The sequence below is a fragment of the Penicillium argentinense genome, assembly GCF_028826775.1.
Source record: "Penicillium argentinense strain IBT 30761 chromosome Unknown utg000009l_segment0_segment0, whole genome shotgun sequence".
Lineage (NCBI taxonomy): Eukaryota > Fungi > Ascomycota > Eurotiomycetes > Eurotiales > Aspergillaceae > Penicillium > Penicillium argentinense.
In genome coordinates, this window is record NW_026622668.1 from 1,497,800 (window position 1) to 1,519,692 (window position 21,893).

Consider the following 21,893-nt stretch of genomic DNA (forward strand, 5'->3'; position numbering starts at 1 on the left):
TGGTCCGGACAGGTCTCTTAAACCAGTTTCAAGCAATCGAGCCATTGGCTCTCGGCACGGAAAAAGGCGACGAAAAAGGATGACCCCTCAGGACAGTGTGACGGAAGAAGGATGGTGCCCGTTAGGAGTGCAGTGCCAGGTCCACTGTACTCCCTTGATGCAAGCGAGCGCAGGAGCGGTAGCCGACGGCCCAGAGGGCCGCGCAGATGAAGGCGGTGAGGGATGAAGTAAATCAGAGAATGAAGTCTGATTGTGGAAAGGAGAGTGGGTAGAGGGGAAGCGACGTTCGTTTTGGATTTCTTTTGTCTATTTTGTCTATTTTGTCATGTTTGCATACATTCTCGGGCGACCAATCAGGGGCTTGCGTTGCAACCCATGGAAACAATCGTTCAGTGGACTGGCGACCACCTTCAAGCTGTCGGCAGGCCTGACAGCACTCCCGCATAGCAGCATATATTTAGAGCAAGCTACATCGGGCAAATGAATTCATCATCATCATCATCATCATCATCATTTATTACTGCAATATCGAGTAATTTTATTCTGACCAAGCCCCTTCAATTGCATGGTTTCCCGTTGATCATCGTTTAAATCCATCAAAAAAAAAAAAAAAAAAAAAAAAAAAACCCCAAAGCGTTTAAATATGGCATGAACACAACCATTGATCAATCCAGCAAGCCAGAAGTGTCAACAACCGACCGTTTAAGTCCATCGAACTCTAATCTGTGGTCGTAAATTTAGAATGAACGTTTTCGATTATTTCATTCACAAAAGCACAAAACAGAGAAGGACCTTTAGCAGTTACTCCCACAGGGCATTTACCAGCGATAATTGATTTCCAACAGGCTGTCAACCACATAGATTCTGATGCATACGCTCATTAAGAAGCTACGTGCGCTTTGAAATATGGACTATGTTCGTCGATTTAACAGTGGATTTATTATCATGTTGTATTTTGCTGGCATAAGAGCACAAAACCTTGGAAACTCCGTACATAAATCATAAAGCACTCAGCCCGATGATCGAGGTTGGGTGAGGGTCCGATTCGTCATTCCCTGTGTCGATCATCATTTCTCTGGCGCACCTTGGCCCTCTTGTACCTAGTTCGCCTCGATACATCGCAAACCTTGGAATGGAGAAGTGCAAATGGAAGTCCCTAGGTTTAAAATTTGTTTCTTTTATATACTCCGTACAAAGTAGTTACTGCTTTATAATGATCCAAAGATTCCAATATTTAGAGTTATGTGCGGAGTTCTCATTATGCAAATGTTTTACTACTATATTTAATTTTGAAATCAGACTGCCGACTTCCAAGGTCCCTCATTCTATATCGTTATGGCTTCAAACAAATGCGCATTATGGTAACATATAATTAAACCTCAATTAATCAAGGCAAGCCGTAGGTGTAAGCTTTTTTGGTGCTAGTAAGGAGCTTGTCGAGGTCTTTGATGGTGTCGGCCAAGCTACTTCCACAGCTAGGTGCGAGGAGTTCGGTAAGGAGGTCGGCAAAATCCTACAACTGTCAGTACTCCAAACAAAACATCTAGCCTCTGATTCTGAAATATTTGTACTCACGTCGTTGACACCCTCTAAGGCACGGAGGTGCGCAGCCATCTGGTATCCTTTCCCAACAAGCTCTACATCGACTTGCTTTTCTTTGACCGTATTCAGCATATCAGTGGCAGCGGAAGCGTACTAGATATTTTTGGGTTAATATGACTTCGGTATTATTAGAGACCAGAACAACTTACGTTGGTGAATGAGTTACAAGCGGCCTGTTGTTGGTCGGCAGCCAAGGCTTCTCCCTTCCGGGCGAGATCATTCTTTGCTAATCTTTCAGCGTTGTGAAGCTTGTAAAAGCGATCGATAGTATCCTTAGATTCATGGTTAGTATATGACGTAAATTATTGTGATATGTACGTGGGCAAACTAACAGATGCTTTCGAGAGGGCGTTTGTTAGTTCAATGGAGTTTGCGGTTGTTTGCACGTCCTTCGCTAAGACAGTGAAGCCATCAATCCTGCTAACTGCATCGACAGCGAGGGCGGGAGAAGCAACAGCAAGGAGGCCAACAATTGTGCTGAGTTTGAACTGCATTTTAAACGATTTTGTAGTAATGGTGGTTGAATAGGGTCGGGAACAGGACTTCGGTTTCTTCTTATAGATGGTTGCCAGGGATCGACACAATTCACCTCCATTGAGGGAGTACATGGACCGCCATGAGTCCACCAGGCCCAATGAATTTCATACATATGAAGTAAAGATGATCGCTTGTAGGTACGAAAAGACTCCATACCAGGGCTTAGTGGATCTTGAGCTGAGCCCGGGCCCCACTCCATAAGTGGATAGATCTTGATCGGGAACTCAACAAAGTTCAGGGGGTGGGAATAGGTCCTAAAATTGAGAACTTCAAGACGACAATGAATTAGATGATCGATCGATCTCATTTAATTTCCAATTAGGAGGATGATTATGTATGAAAAGAGCCCGCAAAGGAAGAGTGAAGAACCGGATAAAGCCTTTGAACATGTTCATGAACGGAGGTTTTAGTGGCCCGGAGGTGTGTTGCTGAAAAATCATGATTGGCTAGGCATTTTAATAGTTTAATACGCACAGCCAGCCCCTGTAAAAAGAAAATGCAAGGTTAAAAAAGGGAAATGTTGTACAACTAGAGAGCCTCGCTCTAAGCACGTTGTGCATGTCAAGAGATCATCTCGAGCATATTATTTAACTTCCAGTCACATCTAAATCAACCATAATACGTGCTCATTCAAAATTGCTACATGTTAGAGCCATGTCTCATCTATCGATGAATGAAATGAGGCCAGCACGAGATCCGAATAATCTCCGTGCTAGAGATGATAGTGTATTTTCAGAAAGTCAAAGGATTGATCTAAGATCTTAATTGTCAGAAGTCGGTGTGGGAAAGACACTCCATTCATGACCAACCCGTCGATCTTTATTTCTTCTGGTCGGAAATGAGATCGCTGGTGTTCAGAGGAGAAAGCACAGACTCCATAACACGAACCGTGGTGGGTACCATCGACACAATAATGTCCCAGAAGAAAATGAAGCGGGGCGGCGATCGATACTTCGACAGCTGAACTTCGGGAAATTTTTGATCAAATGAAATCGGGCCAGACAAGTGCCAGTGCCCAAGGCTGCATTTGGGTTAGAGCCCGATTCCCCTGCGTTTCTCAGCGTAGTCAAGTGATCCATGGTAATTTTGACGGCCAAATCCCGCAAGCCTTTGTCATTTTGGGGAGTAGAATTATTAGATCTCGATAATCGCTCATGGAAACGAATTGGCATCTAACTGTTCCACTAGTTCCCGTTCAACATTTTGTTTGGAAAGAGCTTTTAGACCTGTATAAACAGATATCCGAGATATCATCCTGCTGCTGGTTGCCCATGGCGCAAATCCCAATACGAGAAATGTACATGACAAAAGTTTGCTGCATCAAGCCGCAGAGAAAGGCGACAAGCAGACGGTTCAACAGCTGCTTGTCTACGAAAAGACTGATGTCAACGCGAGAGATAATTACGGTCGCACTGCCTTGCATATCGCAGCAGAATACGGCAACAAGTCGATCGCAAAGGCTCTCTTGAACTGCCATGCTGTGGATGTCAATGCTGTGGATGTCAACCAAGCAACAGCACTCTGCTTAGCTGTGCAGAAGGGACATAATGGCATAGCTCAGTAAATTTTCATGGATGACCATGTCGATGTCAATATGGCTAATCAGTGGGGTGAGACGGAGCTTCATTTCGCCGCGATAACGGGGAATATACCTATCACAGCTGCCCTCCTCCATATCGATGATCTTCATCCTAATGTTCTCGACGATCAAAAATAGGCACCTCTCACCTATACTGCTTCTCATGGTAATTCACTCATAGTGGAGCTATTCCTCACCAGAGCAGACATACAAGTAAATATACGACGGGCTCCTCCACTATTCCATGCCGCTTAAAATGGCCATCTAAGCGTTGTACGTCGACTCCTTTGCATTGATGCCATCGATATTAACTTGAAAGACTGGAATGATTCGCCTCTCTGCGCTGCCGCCGCAAGCGGTCACCTTGAAGTTATGAGACTCCTGCTTGCACACAACCCTCGGCCCGAGATGAACTTTAGAGCTTACACGGGACGCACTCCCCTTTCCTTGGCAGCTTCCCGTGGAAGATTAACTGTTATTGATCTCTTGCTCAAAGAAGAACGAGTTGATGTTGCTGCTCAGGATTACAGTGGAGAGACAGCATTATGCGTTGTAGCTCGGGACGATCATGAAGAGGTCGTCGGCGAATTTCCCAGGACCCTCTGGCACGAGCCTACAGTGATTTTAAGAACACCGTTAAGGTGGCTACCAACTACAGCATCAAGACTTTTCTCCAAGACGATATCTTGCGAGATGATTGAATGGCAGTGATAGGTTTTGTATCTGGCTTTGAATTCGCCTAAGGGTACCAGGACATTTGATTTATTTGAGATTCTCTATTGTAACTATTACCAAACGTGATTGATAGTGCATTTTGGTTTGTGGTGTTTTTGAATTATTTTCATATACCTGGAAGCGCTTCTAGACTAATTGTCTTTGGATAGTGGCAGACCCTTCCGTTCCTAGCATTTAGCAGCTATAGCCCCAAGCCAACACAAACAGTGCTCAAGAGCTATTATGAGAATAATATCTGTTAACCAGAGGATACTCATGGTTATTCTTCCTTCAAGTGTCACTCTGAGCATATGATGTACACTAGCTTGCAGAAGTAAAAAAAGGCCAATGGATATGCCCAAGATCATCGATGGCTACTGTACGAGGAATTGGTCAAGCAATCACTACTGTGTAAATTCAAGAAGAGCAGCTACATTCACATGAGCAGGATCAGGATGCTTATTTCTCCATGTAGAGCTCTAGAATATACGACCGGTTGCTAGGTCATCGAAGTAGTAGTTCTCTAGAAGTTCCCACAGTATTCTCTGCCAGGACTCTAGAACTAATTTGGTAAGGTAATTACAACAGCATTTGTCGAAGTATTGTACAAGGATGGCAGAATGTTGATGAAGAAGATTGGCGGACATCGGTATACCACATTTCTATCCTTTGCCTCTGCCTCTGCCTCTGCAAAGACTCGAAGATATTTGCCAATAATAATTATCGCGCTTTCACTGCATTCCGCCTCGTAAGACATCACAGCCAGGGTCAGTGTCTTGCTCGCTATCATGTCATAAATCATTCGAATTTTCCAGGAGAGCAAGTCTGGAAGCATTGTTTTGAGGTTTTATAATATGTAGAATTAAGTAGCTTTTGACAATCCCTATAATTTTCTGATAATACAGAGCCCTTATATGTTCAGTAGAGTATGCAGGCAGTCTCGCATCGCAATAATACTACCTACATATACAATCAGGGTTTTGATCACGCATAGTACTTTGGATACAGTAGATTAAAATAGGCAACATGCACCTGTTCCCTTCAATAGTTCAAGAAGAGACAATCAGCAGCTAAAGTTTCAATCCTAGCACTGAATAGTCCAATTTTCTCCAACTTTAAACGAGAAAATTCGCGCATAAGGTAGATAATACTTTCTCGACATGCCAAAGTGGTGATGGAAAATTGGCAACTTCCACTGCTTATATTGGGACCGAAGATACGTTCGTACCACACAGTCCACGCCGGGCTAATGGTTCAAAATCGGCCAATTACAAACGATCAAGATGGATACATATAGCTCGGTCATGTCGATAGCACTTGCTCAAAACCGCATAAAGATTCCTCTCTCCACTTTCTTGCACAGGCGTTGTCAGAAAAGGTGCTAAAAGAATGAGGAAAACACCACTGATGAAACTGACAACTGGGCCAAAACCCTTCGTGATGTTGGTGCGAACAACACCAGGGGAGGTGTGGATGAAGTTAACGTCTGGATGAATCAGTGCAAGTTGGTCAAATGCTAGAGTGGTCATTGTGATGCCCTGAGTAGCACAATTCTTTAGGCTGAAGTGATGCTCTAGCAGGAGATTATCTAGGAAGATTTTGCCCTCCTTGCCAGCGTTGAGAGCCGAATGCACTCGACCCGGTTCGCCCGCGACGGACGCAGCAGACAGAGCAGGCAGCAAATTGACGACAAGCCGCATTCTTGAATAATACTGGATAGCCATCCTACTGTCCAGTCCCTCAGATGTTTCTATTTTAAGACATTTTGTTTGAGCCGAAGCGCCTCTGACAGATTCAAGACAAGCTAACCTTGTCTCTTCATACTCAGGAAACCGGCGCTCATAAAGAGCAAGTTGACGAAATTTTCGTTCTTTGTGATTTCGTTGCAAATTCGATCCACATTGTGCAGTAACGTCAAGTCGCATTCGAGGATGCGAATTTCGGCCTCGGAGTTGATCTCCTTCAACTGCTGCACAATTCTCGACGCCTCCATCTTGTTCCGACCGATGATATATGCTCTTGGACGGACGGTGTTGCGAATAAATTCCCTGCAAGTACTTTCGCCAATTCCACTAGTTCCACCCGCTGGTCACACTGAAGTTAGCGCCCATATTGTGCAGTCAATACTGGGAACCTTACCGAAGACTGTGACCAGTCCTGGCTTGACGTTTTTCAGTTTCAGATTCGCGTCCTTAACCTGCCGGAGAGACGGCATGGTCATGATAAGCAAATTGAAGGTTTTTAGATGTCGTGGTTTGAAGAAGCCACTATTTGATAGAAGACTTGGTTGAATTGCCGTCGTGGAATTTCACTTTCCTTATATAGACCTCCCAAAATCGCACCCTTTAATCGAGCCGTGGTTACTTTACCGTGTCTAGAGAGTTATAAACGAGAGCCATGGATTAAATACGGTATTGCCACTGGGCCGAGAGTTCCTCGCCAATTGTCGTTATCGATTTGTCCGTCTTTTCCTTCGTCCTCTGATTTATCTTGGGCGTGACTGATGGAGACATGGGCCCCGAAGTTCTCGACACTGTTGCCGGGTGAACAGCTCGGTCATACAGCCAGCCATACATAGAAAACATTGATTACGGCATTAAATAAAGTTCGAGGCCCACAGGCTTCTCAAACGGACTAGCCAGGCATAGTAATAGCTTATGATGATACATATTCAATTCAATTCAATTCAATTCAAAGTTCCATTAACCTGATGCAGCCCAACTAGAACGTAATGGCTATGCAGGTGCTTCCTCCGTCGGAAACAAGAACTCGTCCAAACGCCACGCCCAACAGTAACAAATACAAAGAAAACACTGCATGTCGCGATTCAAAAACAGGTGATAATCTCACAGAAACCGTCATAGAACGCTCAAAATGAATGTAATCGGCTTATGCCAGCACACGCCGTGCCATGCGGCCACATCCCATCCCCGTATTGCCGCACCATCCCATGCTTCTGCTTCCACATCTGCTCCAGTTGGCATGCCGTTTTTCAACATGCCCTGTTCCTTCGATATCGTTCCTCATCGGCGTTGTATTTCTCCCACTGCCTCTCGTCACTGTAGGTTTTTGATCTCTTCTTTATACCCAGCGTCTTCACCTCCTGCTGCCACCTTGCCAAGTTATTTTGGCGTGTTAATGTTTGCATCAACACCCTCGTAGTCCACGTGCCTGAACTGGCCGAGGAGTCCTGTCCGGTGCATGAATTCGGCCACGTAGCGGATAGCCTGCGAGTCCGACATGATCGTGTCATAATCGGTTGTTCTCCCCAGTTCGGTTTTGTACCAGATCTTGTTCAACATCACGGTCCTAAGCCCGGTGTATAACGGACACTGGAGAAGAACATGCATGGGAGTCTGGTTGCCCTCGTCACAGTGACACCGGTCTGTGGCCCCCTCTGCCCTCTGCTGTGCGATGGCGATCTTGAACAGGAAATGTCGAAGCCCAATTCGCTGTGACCTCATCTGAATGAGGATTGAGGTGTAGGGCTTTGAGAGCCCCTCATATAGACCTAGAGCCTTGTGCGGTGTGTTGACCAGTCGATAGGTCGGTCTTCCTGTCTTCTCTCTTACCCACTCCTTTGCCCATCTATCCCTCATCCGCTGCCGCACCCAGCGCCTCGCTGAGAGGCAAGGCGGTATGCTTCGGGAGCACTATTCTTCGCCCCATCTCCGTTCTCCGCAGCAACCTTAGCTTCAACATCAGCTGCTTCATTACCATGCACGCCCACATGTGCGGGGATCCAACGGATCTCAACGGCGGGAATCTGGCCGGACGTGGGCGTGTGAGAAGTTGATCGGAGGGCCCGTACATGATCATATATGCGTGCGAGCATGTACTGGCCGGATGATCGCTTCGGGTTGGAAATGGATTGGATGGCCGCCTGGCTGTCAGAGAAAATGGCCAGCTTTGCTTCGCTCTCGAATCCGTAAAGACCCGTAAGGATGATATGATAAGCCAAATGGGTTGGAATTCCATGGAATACCAGAGTGCCAAGAGCCAGATGATAGTACGGAAGGCTCGCATCCCATTGGTTATTTTAAAACCGTAGATCGACTATATTACCACGGAGCTTATTGTTTGATGATTGGTTATATCCAGAGCAAGGTAAATAAAACTTAATTCTAAGCCACGGGTATTGAGACATAAATAGTGAGGATCGCTTCCCAAAATCCTTCCTCCGCCTTTAATCTACGCCGCTGCCTTGAAGTTTCATCCTTTCACGCGAAGCAAGTATGTTCCATTAAACACCATCAGATTCTCAGTAACTAACATTTAGAAACTGCCTTAAGTCATGCTGCGATACACTGCTCTTCCTGCTGGATTAATCATCAACCAACATAACACAATCTCTAAGATTGTTGATGAACAAAGGAGCTTCCCATGTAGGCGGTGCCTAGAGGATGGTCAGCTAGGTGAGGAGATGCTCCTCATTTCCTATGATCCATTCCCTGCGGCATCACCCTACAGTGGACCTGGTCCTATATTCGTCCACAAGAAGGAGTGCATGCGATACCAGTGTGACGGGTCAGTGCCTGAGCAGCAACGCCGTCGCTTGCTATCTGTGCGTTCGTATGACGCAAACCATATGATGGTAGGCTTCACGGTAGTGGAAGGCAAAGACCTAGCAGAGGGAGCGCAGTCCTTGTTTACAGATACGAAAGTTGAATATCTCCATGTTCATTACGCGGGTCCGGGGTGTTTTGCCGTGAGAGTTGACAGAAGATGAAGTAAGAGTACACAATATAGTTATCTCGATGGTATATATCCAAGTTAAAAATTAGGGGGTTGAGCCTCTTTAGCGTAGTGCAACATTGAATTGACGTGACATTAACTTGCGACCCCCATTTTTAAACTTCATGGGCCCGGTGAATCAGATCCCTAGACTTCCAAATTCAAAGACGGACACTGGGAGGCTGTATTCCTGGCTTTTACCTCACAGAAGATTCCAACGGATAGACGGAGAGAAATTAAGTCGGGTAGCAGGTCGCTGGCTACTATCCTCGGGCAACCCGATTAAGCAAGATTAATTTGCAGGAAATAAAAAGCACCATGGTTATTACCGACATGAATATCGATGGTAAATAGTACTACCTCACCTAGCAAGCGCCTGAGTGGATTCCCCGCTCTGATGCATGCGGGGAGGTCACGTGGCTAGCATCGGTTACCGTCGGCGCGGAGAGCTGCCGTACCCTAGGGTAGATAAACGCAATGCATCGGTCCATCTGCGCTTGCTTTCTTCTCGGATGTGACTTTGAAAACATCTCCTCTCACTCATCTCGCAAGCATATTATCCATGATGAACGTCTTGCGCAGCGGGGGTGGCATCCTCCGGGTTTCACGGCCCTGTCGACCCCAGACTCTTCTCCGCACTCGTTACCCCATATCGCCCGCCTTGAACCGAGGGTTTCATGCCGCACCCTGGCTGCTGGGACCAAGATCGCAGATCTTGAAGGATGTTGGTGAAGGTATGTGAAGTCATACATACCGTGTACTGCGGCCGTATCAAACGAATTGGCTGCTAATCTCCTGCGCAGGTATCACCGAGGTGCAGATCATCCAATGGTATGTTGAAGAAGGAGCACACATTGAGGAATGGGCGCCTCTGTGCCAATATCAATCCGACAAAGCTGTGGACGATGTGAGTGTCTCAATTTGATATACAGTGATTCCTGGAGTATGTCTCAGCTCACAACTACAGATTACATCAAGATATGAAGGCGTGATTAAAAAGCTCCATTTCGAGGCCGACGATACCATCCCTACCGGAAAGGTGTGCTGCAATTATATAGCCGACAATATGATTGTAACTAACAATATGTCTTTACGGTAGGCGCTCTGCGATATTGAGGTCGACGATGCGAAATACCCCGATGAAAACCCTCCGCCTGAACCAAAGGCCGACCAAGTACCCACCGAAGCGGCTTCGACCCCTGAAACTGCAACAGAATCATCTGAGGCTGCTCCTCCAACATCCGAGATGATCATTGAGGCACCGGTAGAGAGACCCGATTTGCCAAAATCCAAGCATGCATCTCTTGCCACGCCTGCAGTGCGAGGCTTGCTCAAAACCCATAATATCCATATCCTTGATATCGATGGAACAGGCAAAGATGGCCGGGTGTTGAAAGAGGACGTCTTGAGATTTGTTGAATCTAGAGACTCCTCCGCTGAATCCGCGGCAGCCTCTATCGTCTCTTCTACTACACCCGACAAACGCCAGACCGAGTCTACAGTCAGATTGACACCGATCCAATCGGCCATGTTTAAGACAATGACCAAGTCTCTCAACACACCCCACCTTCTCTATGCTGATGAGCTGAGTGCCAGCGAAATCACTGCCATCAGAAAGAAACTCACCAGTGACGCAAAAGATCCCAAAAAGATCACATTCCTCCCCTTCGTGGTCAAGGCCGTCTCCCTGGCATTGAACGAGTTCCCTATCCTCAACGCCCGAGTCGATGCCAGCGACCCTGCCAAACCAAAACTCGTCATGCGCTCCAAGCATAACATTGGTATTGCAATGGACACACCCAACGGTCTTATCGTACCCAATATCAAAGATGTTGCGAGCCGGTCGATCTTCGACATTGCTGCGGAGATCTCACGGCTCAGTGCACTCGGCAAAGAAGGCAAGCTGACACCTTCCGACCTCAATGGAGGGACAATTACCGTTTCAAATATTGGAAACATTGGAGGGACGTACGTCGCGCCTGTCATTGTACCGACAGAGGTGGCAATCCTCGGTGTCGGGCGTACTAGAACGGTGCCCGTTTTTGATAAGGAGGGACAAGTCGCCCGTGGAGAACTGGTGAATTTCAGCTGGAGCGCAGACCACCGGGTTATTGATGGTGCGACAATGGCACGCATGGGTAACCGGGTGCGTGACTTTGTCGAGGCGCCGGAACTGATGCTCCTGAACTTGAGGTGAATAGTAGACGACGCATAGAATAGCATAGAAGACCTAAAGTCATCATGTCTGACATCGTCCTTACTCTTTACTAGTAGACTTCCCGAAAGGCGGGCCTATGTAGAATTTTCATGACCGAGCCAAGTCAATGTATTGATGGTATTCGATGGGCCATGTACAAGAGTGTATGTCATTCGCCCCGAAGAATGGGGGTATCAGAGACGAGCCATGGGCTAGTGCAATCACGCCAAAAAGTAAATGCGATCCAAACAATCAGAAAACTCCATATAGACACAGCATCATACCTGGAGGTCCTCACTCCGGGTCAGCCGGCCAATTCTAGAAACATCCATCTCAAAAAACTCCCATGACACCACGTGGAGGGTATTCATTCCTCCGATGCAACAAATCAATATCTTTCATGACGCTGGAATGAACTCAAGGCCTCATTTCATCTCAGACAGCTTGGCAGCAACGGCTTTGAGGACGTTTTCCTCTACCTGCTGCTGCGAGCCCTCCACGTTGATCGTAATGGCATCCCACTCGCCCTTGGGCTCCTCCAGTGCCTGCAGCTGCGAGCGGACCATATCGCTCTTCATGTAATGAGCCTTTCGCTGGCTGACTCGCTGCATGAGAACATCCTCGCTCAACTTGAGGTAGACAAAGTGGATCTGGACCGAGGGCGAGCCGTAGGCAGCAACGCGCATGACATCGCGGTACTTCTGTTTCAAGGCGGAGCAGGCAACAACGACGCCGGTGGGAGGCTGGAAGTTATTGGACTCGGAGGGGGAAAGAGCGTCGATTGCGGCTTTGCGCAGGGAGATGAGCCAGTCCCAGCGGTCTTCGTCGGTGAGAGGGATGCCGTTGCCCATTTTGTCCTTGTTGGCCTTCGGGTGGTACTAATGCGCGCATCCGAATTAGCTTTCATTCTTCTTGTATACTTTTCGATCTTTTTCTCTTCTCCTTCGAAACAGGCTCAATGAACAGTGGTGTGGTTCCTTACATCATCCCCTTCCAGAAATGGCACTCCCAATTCCTTGCGCAGCGCCTGGCCCACTGTACTCTTTCCACACCCCGCAGGGCCGGTCACGACCCAGATGTGCTGGGTCTGCGATGAGACGGTAGAGTTCTCGGTGTGCAGTTCGGAGGGCATGGCGGATGAGCCCTGGAGGGGCATGATGTGTGTGCTCAAGGGCACACTGGCGGAAACTACGGCTGGCGTAACCGGTGGTTGAGGTCGCTCCCCAGTGGAAAGCATGGTGTTGTGGTGAAGGGAAGTTGCGAATTGAACAGATAAAAGCCTCTGCGTCTTCACAGGAGTTCTTGGACCGGCCGTTCCAAGGAAATTAACCGGGGTCGAACGGATGGCGGTATGACGCGGTGATACACGGTTCCGATGCGGAGATCAGGTCGGTGGTCAATAAACGCCGTATACTTCGGGCTTTGGTACAAGAACTTTGTGTTCGATGGGGTCGCTGGCGGGGAGAGAAGGGCAAGAAAGGGAAAGAAAAGGAGTCGCGCGATCCGGGGCGGAGTAGCAGTTACCTACTCTTTAAGTATGACGGTGGGTCGAGCGAAAGAAGAAAACCAGAAGCCGAGTGGGGGGCGCTTCATTGGCCTGCGCGCATTACCCGAGTGGAGGAGAGTGGGATGAGTCTCCAGCCCGCCGGGAGATCGATCGACGGCCCCTTTCGGATGCGCTGCAGCTCTTCCAGAGACGTGGCCGGAGGGCGCAAATGAGCCTGTGACAGGGCCCTATATCATTCGTGATTTGTCCAGTCCCCGACGTACTGTGTGTCCGCTCAAGTTCCTGGTTGGTGTGTGGCCACGTCCTTCGGGCATGACATCACTGTACAATACGGTAAACAACCCCCACGCTAACCGTCACCGCTGGTCTGGGACCGACTCGGCCCTGTTCACTGCCTGTCCCGCGACACCTGAGGCGCTGTCAGGTTGTCCACTCCGGGCGTACTATGTACAGCACACTACATGTATCCCCAGTATACTCGTACAGGCCAAGGAATCTGCACCAGAGTCACCACTTGTAAGCACCCGGATCAATGTCAGCGGTGTGCTGACATAAATCCCATGCATATACGGTATGAAGAATCATACACACGGCCTGGACTGCTGGTGCCTGCGGGGGGCAAGCCCAAAGTGAGGCGTTTCAAGTTCCGGATGAAAAGAGAGTAAAAAAAGAGTACCTACCATGGCAGTGAGAAAGTATGGCTACAGCTGAATCACACCGACTCGGGTTGAATTTCGGCAAATGAAGCCGCACGAGGCTTTTCCCTTGAAGATGAGGGCCAGAGGCCCCTATCCCCACCAGGTTACATCGCAATCGCAGGAATCCGGGGAAGAACTGCGGGGTTGACAGGGTTGACGGTCAGTGGCCGCAAGGGGTTCGGATCCTCGACTCGTGGCAGCCTATAGGGAAGCATTTCGGGAAGCAGAATCCGATGGTTGCAATTCCATCGATGCAGTATCTTTGTTATCCCGTGGACTAACTTTTAGGTAGGCTAGGGGATCCGATTAGCCGCAATCTTCATGCAACAGCGTGGAATACTGCCTAGAATATGATTGCATCGGGGTATGGTACCTAGGTATACCGTACTTTGAGCGCAGTGACAGCGAAATATAGTTCTAAGCACGTAGTGGCTGAATAAGGTGGACAGACACTAGCGTGTCTGTCCCACAGAGTAAATACACATGAGCCCAGTACCTTCATCACTATCCCTTTGGACAGCGGACGGTTTTCTCCCAGTCGAAGTACATTAAGTTACAAGATGAAGGAAACTGAAGGAGAGCTGATGGTTGAGTCGGATGGGCTTGCGGGGTATGACTAAGCAACGAGGCCACGTTCTGGATCATCGAGCTCCCTCAATCTTCACCTCTATTCACGAGCGCCGCGCACCATGGCTTCGCTTTTTTTTCCACCCCCGTCGATATCGACGTCGTCCTCGACGACCTCGATGATCGCCAGACTGTTGATGTCAAGCTCGACAAGGGCCGCCGCGAGCGGGTCCCCTTGTACATGGACGGAGAGTCCGTCAAGGGTGCGGTGACGATCCGACCAAAGGACGGAAAGCGATTGGAGCACACCGGAATCAAGGTGCAGTTCATTGGCACAATTGGTGCGTTCGGAACTTCCTTTCCCAGGTTCCTTGCCAGGGGCCACAAGACTAACTGCTGGGAAAAAAGAGATGTTCTACGACCGAGGCAACCACTACGAATTCCTATCACTCGTTCAAGAGCTCGCCGCGCCCGGCGAGCTGCTCCACCCGCAGACCTTCCCTTTCAACTTCAAGAACGTCGAGAAGCAGTACGAATCATACAACGGCATCAATGTAAAGCTGCGCTACTTTGTTCGCGTGACGGTCTCGCGCCGCATGGCCGACGTCATCCGCGAGAAGGACCTCTGGGTCTATTCGTACCGCATGCCACCCGAGACCAACAGCCCCATCAAGATGGATGTTGGCATTGAAGACTGCCTGCATATCGAATTCGAGTACTCGAAATCCAAGTATCACCTTAAGGACGTCATCGTGGGTCGGATCTATTTCTTGCTCGTGCGACTCAAGATCAAACACATGGAATTGTCGATCATTCGGCGGGAAACGACTGGATCTCCTCCTAATCAATATAACGAAAGTGAGACACTTGTGCGGTTTGAGGTATGTGTTCGCCTTTTGACACCTCCCGTTCGAAATGGGGAGCCGGTGTGTTTTGATGTGGGCAGACTGCTGACATTACTTTCAGATCATGGACGGGTCACCATCGAGAGGTTAGTTTCAACCGCCTTGACCCCAGCCCTGGTTGATTGCGATCGAGAACCAAGATCATTGAGGGGCAAACATTGCGGAGAAAATATCGGTGTCATCATGATACTAACCTGTTATCAGGTGAAACCATTCCCATCCGCCTGTTCCTTGGCGGGTTTGATCTGACGCCCACTTTCCGCGATGTTAACAAGAAATATTCGACACGATACTATCTCAGCCTGGTGCTGATCGATGAAGGTATGCTGTCCTCTCTCTGGCCTAGTTCTGCCCTCGGATTCCAGCCATGATGCACCCAAGATCGGTGTGGAGCAGACAGGTGCCAAAGATATATTACCAATAACCGTCGGCAATTGGTACGAGTCGGTCGGCCCGAGTCGCATATCCCACGCCGAATTCCCAAGTTTCCATGCCGCGGCCTGCCCGCCCCCACACTAAGCCGGTCTTGGCACCACAGACCTCCACCAACGTTGAATCACTGTGTTCGAATTTCAGTTCAAAACTCAGTATGGCGTTACTAACGATTGAACTCTCTATGTTGCAGATGCCCGTCGTTATTTTAAGCAGTCCGAGATTGCCCTCTACCGTCAAGCGCCCGAGATTGCCGCCACGCCCCAGATTGCGCAGCAACAGCAAATTCAGCAGCAGGTTCTCCTACAACAACAACAGCAAGCCCTGCCTCCAGGCTCTGCTACGGCAGGTCCTGGGCGAGAGGTGACACCGGCCCAGCCGGCTCAACAACCCCAACAGCCGACTCAGCCTGTCTCGGCCCCGGCAGCGTAATCGCAAGTGATGATCTAGCTTTTCTCTCCCTTCCGATACCCACATCACTCTTGAACACACAAATATTCTGTCATTCTCACTATTACCCTTTTCTACATATCCGTGTGTTGATCAGTAGGCTCCTCCCTAAAGGTCCTGTCTCAATATTACTGCAGTCTACCGTTCTCGGCTTTTTATCATGTACGCATTGCAATGAAATCAACACACTGGTAGCAAAAAAATAGACTTGGAATTCTTGATGATTACCCTTGCAATGTGACACCCGTCTCTGGGTAGTGATGGGATTAGATACATGGAAAGAATGCATCAAACAAGCATGCGCAACTGAAATGTCAGCTCTGGCATGCTGTAGATTGCTTCAACTTGACCAAGGTTGTTCCGCTTCCCGTGATATTCAATTACTCAAAACGCCCGATCTCGTGCAATACTTTCCCAAGAGCTTCCAAAACTTGACCGTCATCGCGTTCTTTGCCCGCAACCTGAATTGCCTGGGCAACAAGCGGATAAAGCCACTCGAGATGTTTGCGATGATGTAGAGAAGGCGTATCTTCACCCGAGCCTGCTGTCACCGTGACTGTCTTGATGGATGGCGGTTCAGGAATGGCAGATGGCTCACTCCGAAGTTGGATCATATGAACCAACAAGTGAAGCAGCGCCTTACGTGCTGGAGTCGGCTGCGGCATCAAACCACGGAGGGGCTGATCGGCGATATAAGATTTGATTTCGATGGCGCAGCGAAGGAGAAGATAGGGAGAGATGGAGCGGGCCAGCAGAGTCCCGGGGCTTATATCCGAAGTGTCAGATTCGGAGCTCACTGCAAGCTCCATGAGCGTATCCATGAGGACATAGGCGATCCTTGGACGCAATGTTGGAGGCGGGTCGAAGGTGCGGCCGGCGCGGACTCTGTAGAAATCTTTGAGAGGATCTTTTTCGATTGGAGCGCTGGGTAAGTCGAACCGCTGCGGTGCGTAGATGAATGAGGAGCGGAAGAGGGCACAAGCGAAATCGCGACGAACAGAATCTGGAATGGCGGGCGCGCCCAACGAGGGCAGAATAAGAGTCTTAAGGCGGGTTAAGGCCGCGATATCAAAAGCTTCATCGGCTAGGATCCGTGTGTTTGGAAGCTGCTGGGTCTGGAAGCCGTGTGCCGAGACGATACCATGGGTGATATCCACGACGCACTGCCAGAACTGGGTGATTTCCTTTTCATTTGACTTGCTGTACTGCTTCTCGACATAATGAACAGCAGCTTGAATAACATTCAAAGCAACAGTCGTAGCATTTTGCCATAAGAAAGGCTCACGATCTTTCCCTTGCCAGGTATACTTTTGTCTGATCAACGCACCGAGATGCCCCAGCGTGGTTGCAAGTGCGCCGTTCGTGAAGATATCTTGTTTAATACCCAAGTCTGCGACGTACCAGCTAATGAGGTCGATCGTGCTTTTGGAGAAAGCCACAAAGGCCGGTTTCCTTGAGTCATTACCGGGCGTCCACTTAGTCAACGCCGAGTCGGATAGCTCTGCAAGGCACAAGAGAATTGCAGCCTGAGACTCTTCTTTCTCGGAGCAAAGAGTCTTGAGGCAATCAGTGATTGATGCCTGGACGGCAGAAGGTCGGTCGCCATCTGGAGAGTAAGGCGGGGATACCGAGTTCCACACCAAGTGCCGGAGATGTTGAAGAATTTTCTCAATGTGTTCTGTGGTCAGACTATCTTTGTACAGTCGGTAAACCTGCTGGAAAGTTTGGATATAGGCAAGTACGGCATCTTGGTTAGGTTCGTCAAGATCAAGGGCTGTGCCATCCCCAGCAGGGTGACCATTAGCCCAAAGGTCCCATGCGCATTTGAGGGCTTGTTTGCTGAGATCTTTGGGAGACTGAACTTGAATAAGGATGGACGACAGGCTGGAGAATGTTGCTTCACTGAAATCCAGGACATGGAGGTCAAGCAATGCTTGCAGATACTTTAGGAGCCGTGTCCAAGATTGATCAAACCCTTCGTCCTTGACAATTGTATCGAAGAAGTTCGTGATAAGATTGGAAACACCCTTAATCATCACAACTGTCGTCGTCACCCTGGATATGAGATCTTCCCTGTTACCGCCTTGCTTTCCTTTGGGAGGAAGCAATTTTGTTTCAATCCCTTCAACCATCGAAAAGAGAACTCTGTTGAGACACAGATGCCACGCTTTCGGTGAGAGCTGTTGACCATAGGCGTCGAAAATGCGCAAGAGAGTATGAATTGCGCTGTTCCGAATTTCAGATCTTGAGTCCGTTGTGACACTGACGATGCGGAGCAATAGCAACAGCCAGAGAGAATTCCTTGATACAGAGGGATCAGCATCACAAGCAAGCCTGCCTAGCTCCTTTTCGCTAACAGACGCGTTTACAAGACTCTCAATGGAGAAAGTTTCGATTTGCCCTTGAAGGAAGTCGGACACATTCCAGAAAAATGATGTCGTTGTAAGAGAGATGTTGAAGTCCTGCGTCTGAGAAGCAAAGCTGGAGAAGGAGTGCACAAGGCTCAAGAGACAAGGTGCGGGGAGTAAAGACAGAAAATCTGATGCCACAAGATGCAGAGACTTGTAGGCCGCGCGGACCAAACGCGGGCCAGCCGGAAGGCCCGATGCCCTGCGCTCCGTTAAAGTACTAAGTTGATCTCCACTTTCCACTTTTTCCACTCCCTGGAAGACACCTGTTATCAGGTCGAAGATGAGGCTCCATCCATCCACAAACGTCTCCGCGTACTGTTCGAGTATGCTGTGCAGGATTTCCAAGCCTTGTTCGTGAATTTCAGTCACAGTGATTGGAAGCGATTTTGAAGACACCAGATCCAATGAGTACAAAGAAGCAATCTGGTCTTTGAGGGTCTGCAAGTTCCTCACTTGTAGTTTGTTTTGGTCTTCTTCGTCGTCATTCCTCGACTTCATGGTCAGGAATACCAACGAATTCAAGATCCCACTAGCCTGGAGACGAAGGTTGGGGCTGATGGCGATATTTGTGGATGTTGAGATCAAGCTTTGCGTCAAGAGCTGCCATGCCTCAGAGTCCTCTTCCTCAAGAGAGGCTAACCTCTCAAGGTTTGCCTTAGCCAGTTCATTCCCTTTCTCAAGCACAAACCGAAGCTCCTCATCCTGCATTCTTGATTTGCCCACAGTGTGAGACACCCGTCGGGCGTTCTGATTCAAGGCTCCGGGGCGCCGGGACGATTGCGGCGAGCGAGGTACTTCCGAAACTTCCTTAGCAGGTTCCTTTTCAGCTTCCTGCTCGGTGAAGGCGGAAAGGTTCAGTAAGGCAAGCAAAATCTCCCGGAACGAGCCACTGGGATAATCGCTGGTGCTTTCAAATAGTTTGGTTGAGGCTGCTTGCACTGCAATGACCTCTGCGCCCAGATTTGCGGTTGGTACATCATTGCCTGAAATGACTGTCATTTCCCCGGGTCCACTGGCCGATTTAACCATTGTACTGGACGACACGCCGATAACCAACCCAGTGTATTGCAGTGTTTCAAGAAGAATGGACCAAGCCGACTGATCTAACGTCGGACCTAATGCAATTCCGAGGTTCAGCAGCGCCCGTAAACAAAGCAAGTTTCTGGTGCTCAGAGATACCGCAGAGATCTCGGTTGTTGCAGCCCCAGATGCATCCGAAGGCAAAGGGTTGACCCTGGGTATGTCTGAGCTTTTTCGTTTTTTCTGGGGCGCTTCGCTGGACTGAGAAGTAGCCGCACTTTGATGAGAAGTAGTTTGCCCCTTGGATGTGCCTGGACTGGCCGGCATGGCGGCCTTCCCAAGTGTTGTGAGGAAAGCATCACGAGGCACAGATAGACGTAGGAGACCTGCCACATGAGCCAATTTTTGAAACGCTCGTACCAGATTATGATAGAACTCATCATCCATCGAAGCGCGGAGAAATGTAGAGCATGTTGCGAGAACGGCGGGCCAGCAATTCTCAACGATGCCAGCACAAGCCTTGATGGCAGAATACTGGACATGAGATTGCAAGTCCAGGGGATTGATTGGGACAGAGGTTCTCTTTGAAGGGTAAGGCTGTGGTTTTCCAAAATCGGATGCCTGGAGGTCCTGGGAAGAACTAGCTGAGTCCGGACCTTGGTCCAGATTCACCAGACGGTTCTTACGCTTCTGTTTCAGGTCGGGAACAGTAAGCGGGAGAATGAATTTCGCGAGACCCTCCGCAAAGCTGCTAATGCAGTTGAGAACAAGACTATAGATATAGGTTTCTGGGGGAAAAGGCGGGTCGGACTTGTCGAGGAGATCTATGTAGGGTGTCCGTACAACACTCCACTGACTGCTGATTCCCGGTACCTTGGTCTCGGTTTGGGGAACTGATGATCCAATAACACCAGTAACTCCGCCCGTTTCGAGTGCAATCTGATCGTCGGTAGCGGATCGAGAGTGATCCGCTCGCAGCGGTATCGTCGATTGATTGCTAACACCGATCAACGAAGGCTTCTCCGAAGCCAGCTTGACAAGAGAGGCCATATGATCACGAAGAACATTTTTTCTGCCTTCTTCTCCATCATAGAGGGAGTAAATTTGCCGGACAACTCCTGCTTCGGCATAGAGGCCCCGGAACACTTCCATACATAAGACTCGTTTCCACGGCGCAGTGCCGTCCGGCTCCAGCAAATGAGTGAGCAGGCCAAATGCCATCTCACATTCGGCAGGAAGAAGAGACATATGCCGTTTCAGGAGCACGAGGAGGATCCTAGCCACTCGAACGGTTTCAGAGAAGGAATGACGCTCGGAAAGATATCGAACTGTCAGAGGCATCAGGCGAACTCGGAGGACTTGTGACAGCTCAGGGTGCCCAACGAATAGACGACCACTGTTCAAGATAATACTCTCAATGAGCTCCAGGACAAAGGCTGAAGACAATGTCTTTACGCGCAGGAATTGCAGTTGTTCACCGTCAATCAAACGGCAGAGATCATCAAGAACCTTGAAACTTGTATCAGCGTTAAGAACAATCAAGGTAGGTATATTGAACGCACCAGTAGAGCATCAAATGCGAACTGTGCAACATCCACGGAATGACCATCGACCTTCACGGGCGTTGTAGATTTTGCATCATGAGGCAACCCTGGGAGAAGATTTAGCCGCTACGCCGATTGTTAAGGACATTAGTTACTCACTATCTTCAGTCGATACTCGCTCAAATGAGTAAACGACGAGTTGCTGAAGAGTGGCAGCCGCCGTGCTGCTCACTGCAATCGTTTTGCTAGCCTGTAGAGTCGCACATACCTCCAATGTACCTGCAAGGAGTTCCCCGCTCAGATCATTAGAGTAATACTGTAGAAGCGATGGTAGGGATTGTAAGATCTTGAGCTGAATATCGAGACCTGGGAGAGGTTAATGACTCTGATATGCATGATCGACCCTTGTAGCATAATCCCTACTGAGGTTCGTGGTCTCTTTCAACCCGGCGAGAACATCTTTTAAGCGATGAGATGGCAAGGATTTCGACGCAATAAGCCTTTGCAAACAAACTACGCCAATGCCCGCAAGTTTAGCATGCCGGGTATGGCATGCAATGATAAATGGCTCAACGAATGTCGGCTTGCGAACAAGGTCTGTCCCGTGTTAGTAATCCTGTAAGTTCGGGTTTCGAAATCCGAGGCTCACCTGCTGATATCTGTGCCTCTGAGGTTGATGGCAACGCTTTCAGCTCGCTGAGCGACTGTTCGGCGGCCTATATCGGCTGGGTTAATGGCCGTGCTATGGAGATGGCTAACAAGGGATCGACCAACATTGCGCAGATCGGCGTTCTTTCGCCTGGACTCCTGGATGAGGTTTGCAAGCTCTGTCTGCAAGAATTGGGAGGACATTTCCAATGTCGAATGATTCCATCAACGCATGGCCGAAGCCCTGATTCCAGTGGCCGGGGTTCCCAGTATCGTGGATACTTGGGTGCTTGAGCATGTATCAGCGCGCAGCAAGCTCGTCCGTAATTCGGGTCGCCAGTTTGAGGT

At 48.9% G+C, this 21,893-nt stretch overlaps 6 protein-coding genes across 6 annotated transcripts; 2 read left to right on the forward strand and 4 right to left on the reverse strand.

Moving 5' to 3' along the window:
* Nucleotides 1-1,387: 1,387 nt before the first annotated feature.
* On the reverse strand, nucleotides 1,388-2,096 carry N7532_008169 (uncharacterized protein; the record flags this gene model as incomplete). The annotated part of the gene is made up of 4 exons (XM_056620661.1): nucleotides 1,388-1,513; nucleotides 1,576-1,695; nucleotides 1,752-1,874; nucleotides 1,935-2,096. 4 exons carry the CDS (start codon nucleotides 2,094-2,096, stop codon nucleotides 1,388-1,390), a joined length of 531 nt encoding a protein of 176 aa, XP_056471467.1.
* A 3,604-nt stretch (nucleotides 2,097-5,700) lies between these two features.
* N7532_008170 (uncharacterized protein) lies at nucleotides 5,701-6,653 on the reverse strand (the record flags this gene model as incomplete). Its single annotated transcript, XM_056620662.1, has 3 exons — nucleotides 5,701-6,182; nucleotides 6,242-6,517; nucleotides 6,572-6,653. The coding sequence occupies 3 exons, from the start codon at nucleotides 6,651-6,653 to the stop codon at nucleotides 5,701-5,703; spliced, it is 840 nt and encodes a 279-aa protein (XP_056471468.1).
* Nucleotides 6,654-9,731: 3,078 nt separating this feature from the next.
* On the forward strand, nucleotides 9,732-11,363 carry N7532_008171 (uncharacterized protein; the record flags this gene model as incomplete). The annotated part of the gene is made up of 4 exons (XM_056620663.1): nucleotides 9,732-9,900; nucleotides 9,970-10,073; nucleotides 10,134-10,205; nucleotides 10,266-11,363. 4 exons carry the CDS (start codon nucleotides 9,732-9,734, stop codon nucleotides 11,361-11,363), a joined length of 1,443 nt encoding a protein of 480 aa, XP_056471469.1.
* A 425-nt stretch (nucleotides 11,364-11,788) lies between these two features.
* N7532_008172 (gluconokinase) lies at nucleotides 11,789-12,600 on the reverse strand (the record flags this gene model as incomplete). The annotated part of the gene is made up of 2 exons (XM_056620664.1): nucleotides 11,789-12,241; nucleotides 12,346-12,600. The coding sequence occupies 2 exons, from the start codon at nucleotides 12,598-12,600 to the stop codon at nucleotides 11,789-11,791; spliced, it is 708 nt and encodes a 235-aa protein (XP_056471470.1).
* A 1,528-nt stretch (nucleotides 12,601-14,128) lies between these two features.
* Nucleotides 14,129-15,904, forward strand: N7532_008173 (vacuolar protein sorting-associated protein 26; the record flags this gene model as incomplete). Its single annotated transcript, XM_056620665.1, has 6 exons — nucleotides 14,129-14,178; nucleotides 14,247-14,476; nucleotides 14,544-15,016; nucleotides 15,102-15,126; nucleotides 15,245-15,361; nucleotides 15,666-15,904. The coding sequence occupies 6 exons, from the start codon at nucleotides 14,129-14,131 to the stop codon at nucleotides 15,902-15,904; spliced, it is 1,134 nt and encodes a 377-aa protein (XP_056471471.1).
* Nucleotides 15,905-16,302: 398 nt separating this feature from the next.
* On the reverse strand, nucleotides 16,303-21,749 carry N7532_008174 (uncharacterized protein; the record flags this gene model as incomplete). Its single annotated transcript, XM_056620666.1, has 6 exons — nucleotides 16,303-20,862; nucleotides 20,916-21,004; nucleotides 21,057-21,263; nucleotides 21,321-21,494; nucleotides 21,547-21,613; nucleotides 21,672-21,749. 6 exons carry the CDS (start codon nucleotides 21,747-21,749, stop codon nucleotides 16,303-16,305), a joined length of 5,175 nt encoding a protein of 1,724 aa, XP_056471472.1.
* Between the last annotated feature and the right edge of the window lie 144 nt (nucleotides 21,750-21,893).